Source organism: Miscanthus floridulus, chromosome 7 (genome assembly GCF_019320115.1).
Source record: "Miscanthus floridulus cultivar M001 chromosome 7, ASM1932011v1, whole genome shotgun sequence".
In the NCBI taxonomy this organism is placed as follows: domain Eukaryota; kingdom Viridiplantae; phylum Streptophyta; class Magnoliopsida; order Poales; family Poaceae; genus Miscanthus; species Miscanthus floridulus.
In genome coordinates, this window is record NC_089586.1 from 104534752 (window position 1) to 104544874 (window position 10123).

Sequence of the window (10123 nt, forward strand, 5' to 3'; positions counted from 1 at the left end):
TATCCAGGCATACTAAAATACTAAAATATTGTGAGAGAAAAACACTGTTCCGGCTGGAAAAAAGAAGCCAACCAGCCAGCCGAAAACAGCCAGCCCAACACTGCCCTAGCCCGTGGGAAAAAGTTGAGATAAAGACTACACACATCATATCGATTTCTCTTAAAAAAAACAAATACACAAAACAAAATGGTTGATATATACTAGCACAGCAGCATATAGTAGTGTGGAAAGAAGGACGACGGAAAGGAGCGAGAGAGGAGAGAGGAGAGAGAAAAGTATGACAAGGATGCGAAAAAAAATCAGACAACAACCTTCTTAGCCTCCTCCATATCCTCCTCTCCACTTCTTCTTCTTCTCCTTTGCCATGAGTTCTATGCTAGGCCAGCAAGAACCATAGCAAGAGCAAGCAACAGGTAGTGGCAGCACTCGAGAAAGAGGGGGAGGAGAGGAAGGTATAGACAAGAAGCAAAGCCATGCATCTCCCTTTTTTCGATCGATCACTTTGGTTCTTTTACATACCTACGTGTGGATTTTGGTGTTTGCGAGCTTTTTGCTCGGTCGCCTTTTCTCGCTTGTTTTCCAGTGCAACCGTCTTGGATTTCCTGCGCTCTTTGTTGTTTTGTTGATCTTGGACAAGCCCTAATCCTTTGTTGTTTCTCCCCCAGCTCCTTGTCGATTCCTTGGTTGTTTGTTGTTTCAGATCAATTTGCAGCCACACGCTCACACATATGAGATAGGTATGCGCTTCTTCTTCCTTCAATTCGATCTCCTTTTGCGCTTTCCTTTTGATTCTTTGCTCCTGCTTTCGGAAAAAGAGCTAGCTTTCTGACATCTTCTTGCGCTTGCTTGCTCGCTTGGTGTCCAGTAGTGTGACAGTGTCTTTCATTCTTGCTTGGATAACTTGGGCTTGTTCTTGCCTTGCCTGAATTGGAGACTGCTGCTTGTTTTGGTGAAGGTAGAGGATATAGAGAAGATCGACAGCGCGCCCTGCTAGTCCAGTCCAGAAACAAGGGCTACCAAAAGGGTAAAGATTCCCTTGTTCTTGACCGGTTTCTCAGGGACAAATCTGGAGGCGGCGATGGCATCCAATTCATCAGCGGCGGCTGTGGCAGCTATGTTTGGAATTAGGGATGCCGACCACCAAGACCAGATGAAGCGGCTGCTTGCACAGCAGCACCAGCATCAGCTGCCTCCTGCGCCACTGCTCAACGCCGCCGCTTCGTCGGCGGCGGGGTCCGGCCAGGCGACAGGGGCATCACCGCCGCCAGTGAAGAAGAAGAGAAACCTACCAGGTAATTAATCCGAGCTTGCAAGTACCCTTTCCAATTCCAATCGTGCATCTTCTCCGAATGGATCTTAATTATGCATGGGGCCGGGTTTGGTGCGATTTTCATCATATATATCTAGGGAGAGCTTCTTCGTTTTTTCTGTGGAAATCTTATCTAGGTTTCTTGGTTCTGGAATTTTTGGTTCCTCGTTTGTTCTCCGCTGGATTCGAAACTACATGAAATGGTCCTATATTTTTCGCAGATCTTCATCTTTGTGTGTTCCCGTCATCCCGTGTCTTCCACTTTTGTCCACATCTTGATCGATTCGATTCAAAGGACTGGTCGTCACATGCATGTTTACTGGCTAGTACTTCATTTAAAGCGTGTAGCCTCACCTGAATGAATTCTCTTCAATTCTGGACAAAAGTAGTGAGCTAGCGCACAACCAAATCCACCAATTTCACTTGCTCTATCTATTCCCCAGCTAAATTCATTTGAAGGCATAATAATTCTGAATCATGAGCGTATATTTATCAGTTAAACGTAGATTTTTTTAAAAATCTTTGCAAGATTCGATACTCATATGAGCTAGCTAGCTGTTTCTTCCCTCCGTTCTTCCTTTGCTATCATATCACTCTCTTATCAATATAATACAAACAGATAGAGTCCATGACTCAGGATCTACGTCAATTACTTTGTTCATTCGCTATATCTCTTGCTGCAAATGCCCTTTTGCTCCTTTGCTGCTCAAAGACTCGTGACAATATTCTGCCCCTCGTTGCCTTGTTTTGTCCATACCTCACCAAACCAACAAAAAGGAAGGGAAAATATACTCTCCAGCTGTGTATGTTGTATATTAACCCACAACAGGGCCAACACTACTACTCCAGTACGGTACTACTGCTAGCTGGGTGGCGCCAACTACCCATTGGCGGCCGGCTAACGATGCATGCATGCCATGCCTAACTTACTTACCACACTGCAATATTACTCTCTCGCTCTTAGCTAGCTCGCCGGCAAGCAAATTCGTTCATTCCACAGCTAGCTATCTCTCTGCTTGTGATATATAATGCATCGATCGATCATGCATATACTCTATGTATCTGATGCTAATTTCTCTGTTGGATTTAACACAAGAATCATCATATTGATACTGATACGTGCATGAATAATATATGACGACGACGCAGCAGACCCTGACGCGGAGGTGATCGCGCTGTCGCCCAAGACGCTGCTGGCGACGAACCGGTTCGTGTGCGAGGTGTGCAACAAGGGGTTCCAGCGGGAGCAGAACCTGCAGCTGCACCGGCGCGGCCACAACCTGCCGTGGAAGCTGAAGCAGAAGGACCCGGCGCAGGCGCAGCGGCGGCGCGTGTACCTGTGCCCGGAGCCGACGTGCGCGCACCACGACCCCGCCCGCGCCCTCGGCGACCTGACGGGGATCAAGAAGCACTTCTGCCGCAAGCACTGCGAGAAGAAGTGGAAGTGCGACAAGTGCTCCAAGCGCTACGCCGTGCAGTCGGACTGGAAGGCGCACTCCAAGGTCTGCGGCACACGCGAGTACCGCTGCGACTGCGGCACACTCTTCTCGCGGTACGTATACACATTTCTATATACCTGTCCGATTGCATGCGTGCCTTCCTTTTCCTTCTGTATATATATCTCTGTACGTGCGTACTACGTGCCTGTCGTCACCATCGATCTAATAGGTAGCTAGGCCTGTATGGAGTACGTAGTACGCGTAGGCGTAGCTAAATGTTGCGTCGTCGGTGCGGCGTGACTACGTGTACTTGATCTCTTGCTTCCATGCCTGCATGCGTATATATGTACATGCATGCATCAAGTCAAGCCTGTCTTTCTGAGTGCAAGAAGAAAAGCATGGCATGCATGGTTCGGCGCGCCATGGACGTATCTCCTACACATCAGCATTGGTTTCTGCATTGCATGCATGACATCTCCCGTGCTAGCTAGTTGTAGCTAGCGCAGGGCGCAGCACGCTGCTAGCATATCGGTCCTGTTCGTTTCTCTAGATTTTTCAACTTGTTTTTCAGTTGTTTTTCAGTTGAAATAATATTTTTCTCTCACAACACATCAATCGCAACAGTATTTTAAGTTATTTTTTCAGCGACAACAGAGCCATCGTTCCGTGACATAAAAAGTACAAGGATACTGGTGCATGCCACGCACGCAACTTGGCTTTGGTGAATGCGCAAAGAATGTTTAGTGCCGCGTAATTCAGGGTTAGGGATTTTTTTTGTCTCGGTGCGCACCAACCAACCTTTTCTTTTGTGTTGTGCCCGTGGAAGAGAGAGAAAGGAGCTGAGAGGGCAGGCAGAGCCAGGCAGGCAACTGCATGCACGTGAAATGGCCACTGTCTTGTTCTCGATCCTACTACTAGCTAGCTCTACTAGATGCGAATGTCTCAAAGCTTTCTTGCTGGCCCATCGTCGTCAATCCCTTGCGAGTTTTTGTGGCTCAAAAAGCCAAGAAGTCGGTCACTGCTACAATCTCCACATATATACTGTATAGTAAGTAAGAGATGCATGCATGCAATCTCCTGGCCATGTAAACTACCTCGCTATAGCTAGCCTGGCGTGTTTGCACATGAGCTGGCCGGCTAGCTAGCTAGATGCCGTGCAGGGCGCCAGCAGGGCCATCCGATGGTCGTGTCAGAGAGCCAGGCCAGGTTCACAGTTTAGTCACAGCTTTTCCTCGGGTGTGTATACGTTACTGACCGATCCATGCGTGTCCAGGCCCTCATCGGTCATCACATCTCTTCATCAGAGTTCACATGCACTGAAACTCTCAGGAGCAGGCAGAGATCGATCCACGCACACTCACGCGCACACATTGCCGATTTGATGGAATCGCCCGGGCTGCAGCTGGAGCGAGAGAGGTGGTCACCACTATCTTTCACTAGTTTGGAATGAATCTATCTAACCGGAAACAAGCATAAATGGAATGCATTAACAGAGGCTGCAATCTATTGATTGGGGCAATAATAAGGGCGCGTTTAGATGCAAAAATTTTTGGGTTTTGGCTACCGTAGCACTTTCGTTTGTATTTGGCAATTAGTGTCTAATTATGGACTAATTAGGTTCGAAAGTTTCGTCTCGTGATTTCTCACCCAACTGTGCAATTAGTTTTTTTTCATCTACATTTAGTACTCCATGCATGTGCCGCAAGATTCGATGTGATGGATACTGTGCAAAAAATTTTGGAAACTAAACATGCCCTAATATCCTGTCTTGCATCAATAATTTTGGGGAACGGTGCTCTAGCTAGCCGATAGGAATATACTCCATCCATTCCAAACCGTAAGATGTTTAGACTTTTTTAGAAATATAGTTTTTACTATACACTTAAATATATATTATATTTAGATATATAATAAAATCAATATATCTAGAAAAAATAAAATGTCTTATAATTTAGAACGTAGAGAGTATGTACATAGGCTTTGTTTTCGTGTGGATGTTTTTTTTCCTTAGGAAACACATCTATGCACATTGTATGTGGGTACATACGACGGAATCCTCATCGTTCATAGTATAATAGCAGGTTGTAGGTGGACTGAATGATGAGGTGAAAGAAAGATAAAAGGAGAGAGAAGGGAAACAGGTTGTAAGTTTGTAGTCAGCTTAGAACCAAGAAACTTCATGAGAGACGAAAGTAGACCATGTATTAATAATAAAGAGCCATGGGCAGATCCATGTATACTGTATAGGGTGCGGGTGCACCCACAAAAATATCGAAAAACAGTGACAATGATCAAATTTTCATCATACTCGCACCCATATCATAAAATTCTATGCACCCACAATGCAAGCGCACACCCCTCTCACTTGCTCTAGCTCCACCCCTGTAAAAAGCTAACTACTATATAGATGGCTGAAAGATAGGCTGCAAAGATCTAAACAGCTAGCAACATGCGGTATTTATTAACCTTGCTCTTATGCTTACTTAGTTCTAATAATGGACGGAGGCACATTGGGTCCATGTATCCATAACTACAAGCTAGCAGGAAAAAGAAAACTATTGTGACCTTTTTATTTCTTCTTCTTGGAGCTCTTCTCAGCTTCTTGGGAAGTGAGTTTCGCTGGGAAGCTTTCTCATGTCTTTTGGTGTCTCTGCTCGCCCATTTAGGGTTTAGGCGGTCGCTAATGTCAACGTGTACAATTTTCCCCTCTGCCTTTTCCGCTTGGAAGGTTGCCGCTACTAGTATAGCATGCCAACCTACCTGCTACGTCTCTAAGCCTTTTCCGCTTTCTCCAGCTTGATTGACATGAGTTTATGGGATTTCGGGCTGGCATCGTGTGTCCGTGTGAGAGAAATGCAACAAACATGATTAGATTATATCAGATCGTACACAATCGGCCTCTTTTGTAACAGCATTTAATTAATGGCAAAGACTTGGAAATACTAGTAAACGCACTGCCGAGAGCAATAAGGTCTGGTTTAGTTCCTAAAAATTTTTACCCTAAACTATTACATCGAATCTTGCGGCACATGCATGAAGTATTAAATATAGACAAAAAAAACTAATTGCACAGTTTGGTTGGAAATCGCGAGACGAATGTTTTAAGACTAATTAGTCCATGATTAGCCATAAGTGCTACAGTAACTAACATGCGCTAATGATGGATTAATTATGCTTAATAAATTCGTCTAGCAGTTTCCAGACGAGCTATGTAATTAGTTTTTTTATTAGTATCCGAAAACCCCTTCCGACATCCCCGAAACATCCGATGTGACATCCAAAAATTTTCATTTCGCGAACTAAACACAGACTAAATCCCTGTAGGCCGGGGCCTTGGCCACTCCTGTTCACTCAAAAAAATTTGTGAAATGGAAGCTACGGAAGCCAGCATACATCACTAGACAAGGGCTAGCGAATATATGTTGTACCATCTGAAAATGATGTTGTTCATCTCACATATTCTCTCAGACCCTCAATTCCCAAATATATAAGGAACACTAGGATTTTTAGAATGGTTTAAGGGAGATGAAAGAACTCTTCATGTATCCCCTTAAATCACATTGTGTAATATTTATCACGAGATTCATTAGCCGATTAGGTCGTTCCTAGTGCTAGGTTTAATTGAAGGTTTTCAAGAGTGAGGTGTGGGCGTGATCAAATGAAACAATACCTATAGTATACAGTTTCATTTAACAGTTCCTTAGGCCTACGTATTTAAACATTGCATGGTGTTATAAAATAGAACACTCTCAATGAAGTTTCACTTAGTTTCCAATACTGAGACGTGTAATTAGGTGTTTGTTCCTTCTTCTATTTCTGTTGGTAATATGGAAATTGGGATTACCCCAAGTCAAAAACAAAGTATTGGAAACACTACATGGGTTTCATCTAGATGAAACACATCTCCTCTCTTTTCTCGTATTGGCCATGTTCGGCTTGCTGAATCTTGACTGAAATTGGCTGAAAAACACTGTTCTGGCTGAAATGTTATGAGAAAAAAAATACTATTTCAGCTGAAAAAAGAAGCCGAACAAGCCGGATATGGGATAAGCCGAACAGGGCAATTGGAATGTGGCATCTCATTAAATAGGAATGAAACTCTAACTGGGCAATCCCAACTCAGAAACTACTCCAAGTCATGTGGACACTACAGGAAGCATATTCTCAATGGATGATTTCTTCAAAAAAATAGTTTTTTTTGTTCAATCATGTGTCTTCTCTTTCCTATTATCTACCCATCACATCGCTTCACATCTTTGTTCCTGTGTAGACATAATTTCCTATTTTGTCCTCTTTCTTCCTTAATTTCAACGTCCCATCACTATTTTACTTCTTTGGCACCCTAATTGATAACCATGGAAACCATCATAGTTTTCTGGGTTGTCTATAGAAATAAGGGTGGATAGTATTTAATGACTAGTGTTGCAGAATACCTTATACTCCCTCTGTAGAAAAACATACAAATCTAGCTTCTGAATTTTGTACTCGAATGTAATTCTAGCTAAGGTGTGGCCCATTCTAGACAAAAAAATAAAATAACCATGCATGCATACAAGATGAAGATCCGATTGCATGCATTTAAGGCCATGATCTGGTGGAGTTAGCTTTCTTTGGGAACTAGCTCATGCTGTCATGCAACATTAATTATATCGCCGCTTAGAGCAAGTATAATAGCAGGCTGTAAGCCGACTAAATGCTGAGGTGGAGGAGAGAGGGAGGAGAGAGAGGGGAAGCGGGCTGTAAGCTTACAGCCGGCTTGGGCACAAGAACCAAGAAAGTCTGTGAGAGAGACGAGTGGGCCATGTATTAACTGTAAAGAGCTAACTACTGTATGAGTGGACTGAGAGAAGGCTGCAAGGAACCTTACAGCCAGCAAGCCGGCTGTATTATTAGCCTTGCTCTTATGGCACGTACTCTCTCTCTCTCTCTCTCCCAAACTAAACCAATTTCTAAAGTTGTTCTAAGTCAAACTATTTGAAATTTGATCATTTTTTAATAAAAGTGCACCAATATTTATAGCACCAAATTAATATCACTAGATACATTAATGTACTTATTTGATGCTATAGATGTTATTATTCTTTTATGTAAAGTTGGTAAAAGATAAGATAGTTTAATTTAGGGTGATTCCAAACATTGATTTTATTTTGAGACTGAAGGAGTACATCATTTTGCCTAGCATTAATATATTTGAGAATTCCTAGAATTGTATTTTTTTTATAAGGACATGGGAATATCTGATGGTAAATTTTGAGTGTCTAAATCCCTCAAATTTTGGGCCCTAAAATAAATCCTCATATATATTTGCAGATGAATAGCGTATATATAGTTCAATTTTTTTTCTCGACTGTACCATGAGGTACGTATTTTATTAAGAGAAAGAAGAGTTGTTAAAGTACAAAGCTAACGGAAATCCAAGGATTACCGCTCCCAACAAAAATCATGCGACGCCTAGGGCACATGCTGCATTGAATTCATATACTAAATCTTAAGAACAACAAAACCCAATCGTATTTGCAAGACAAGAACAAGAGCAATACCATGTGTAATGGTGACATTTTATTTTTATGAAAGAAACATGCATGGTGTTACTTTATGTTTATGATTTGAAAATTAGTCATTCACTCTTGAAATTTTTGCATGGGTGTGCCCATTTCAAATATTTTTTAAACACTCAAAATTTTTTATAGTTGGCTTGACAATTGCAATCATTGACACTATAGTAAGGGCCATATTTCACCATATAAATATGTTCCCCTAAACACTAATTAACCATCTCGGTAACTTGCCAATATATACTTAGCTTATGTGGCACTGTACAAGAACTTACTGTAGATCTGAATTTATTCTCGTCATCATGCAATGCTTTTCACTGTAACGCTGTCGTTCTGTTTGTCGTGTAACCGTTTCACGTGCAAACTTCCATTTGGTTTCTGCACGTCACGAGCACTCAATCCGTACACACATATATTGCCGCGTGATCCAACTGTTACTGACTTGTCAATCACATGCATGCATATGCACACGTGATTGCATGCATCCATCCATGCAGGAGGGATAGCTTCATCACCCACAGGGCTTTCTGTGACGCCCTCGCGCAGAGCGCCCGGCTGCCGCCTCCAGGCCTCACCGCCAGCCACCTCTACGGCGCCACCAGCGCGGCTAACATGGGGCTCAGCCTCTCGCAGGTCGGTTCCCACCTCGCATCCACCCTCGGTGCGGAGGCTCACGGCCACCAACAGGACCTGCTCCGGCTCGGCGGCGCCAGCGCCGCGAGCCGCCTTGACCATCTTCTGGGGCCGTCCAACGCCTCCGCGTTCCGCCCCCTGCCGCCTCCACCATCGTCGGCGTTCCTCATGGGCGCGCCGCAGGAGTTTGGCGAAGGCGACGGCACTGGGTCCCACGGGTTCTTGCAGGGCAAGCCGTTCCACGGTCTCATGCACCTACCGGATCTCCAAGGCAACGGCGCCGGGGGTCCCTCGGCGTCGTCGGCTCCGGGTCTCTTCAACCTTGGCTACATCGCAAACAGTGCAAATAGCTCAGGTACTTCCAGTCATGGCCATGCAAGCCAGGGACACCTGACAAGTGATCAGTTCAGCGAAGGAGGTGGTGCTGGCGGCGGCGGCTCCGAGTCATCGGCTGCGATGCTTTTCAGCGGCGGCGGGAACTTTGCCGGTGGTGACCACCAAGTTGCTCCTGGCGGGATGTACGACAATGATCCGGCCGTGATGCTGCCACAGATGTCCGCGACGGCGCTTCTGCAGAAGGCGTCCCAGATGGGTTCCAGCGCGAGCGCGCACGGCGGCTGCGTGTCCGTGTTTGGGGGCCTCGTGGGCTCGTCGGCGCCCTCCGCTACGCACTCCCGGGCACCCATGCTCGACCAGAGCCAGATGCACCTGCAGAGCTTGATGAACTCGCTGGCTGCCGGCGGCATGTTTGGCGGCGCCAACAGCGGCAGCATGATTGACCCGAGGATGTATGACATCGATCAAGATGTGAAGTTTCACCAAGGCCGTGGTGGCGCTGAGATGACGCGCGACTTCCTTGGCGTCGGTGGCGGTGGTGTCATGAGGGGGATGACAGTGCCGAGAGGGGGGCACCAAGACGGTGCCGGTGACATGAGCTCCTTGGAGGCCGAGATGAAGTCGGCCTCGTCACCCTTCACTGGAGGCAGGATGCAATAAGAGAACCTTGTGCTCGCATAGTGAGCGAGTCCTGAGCAGCCTGCCCTGCATGCATGCATATCCATGGGTGTACTAAATCCGTTACAGCAGGTTGTTATTATAGTGTACACTGCACAATGCATGGGAGTAGTATAAGGTTGCTGCATTCCATGCAATGATGCAATAAAGGGTAAAGACAGGTTTGAACGTGC

General features: G+C 45.2%; 1 protein-coding gene across 4 annotated transcripts; it reads left to right on the top strand.

Moving 5' to 3' along the window:
- The first annotated feature begins 245 nt into the window (after window positions 1–245).
- LOC136467469 (zinc finger protein GAI-ASSOCIATED FACTOR 1-like) lies at window positions 246–10123 on the top strand. Of its 4 annotated transcripts, none has more exons than XM_066466186.1 (5): window positions 246–452; window positions 666–737; window positions 866–1292; window positions 2459–2861; window positions 8801–10123. In XM_066466186.1, the coding sequence occupies exons 3-5, from the start codon at window positions 1079–1081 to the stop codon at window positions 9930–9932; spliced, it is 1749 nt and encodes a 582-aa protein (XP_066322283.1). In that variant the 5' UTR covers window positions 246–452; window positions 666–737; window positions 866–1078; the 3' UTR covers window positions 9933–10123. The 4 variants fall into 4 exon arrangements, with proteins under 4 accessions (XP_066322283.1, XP_066322281.1, XP_066322284.1 ...); XM_066466184.1 differs by having other exon boundaries at window positions 956–1292; XM_066466187.1 differs by having other exon boundaries at window positions 956–1292; window positions 2462–2861.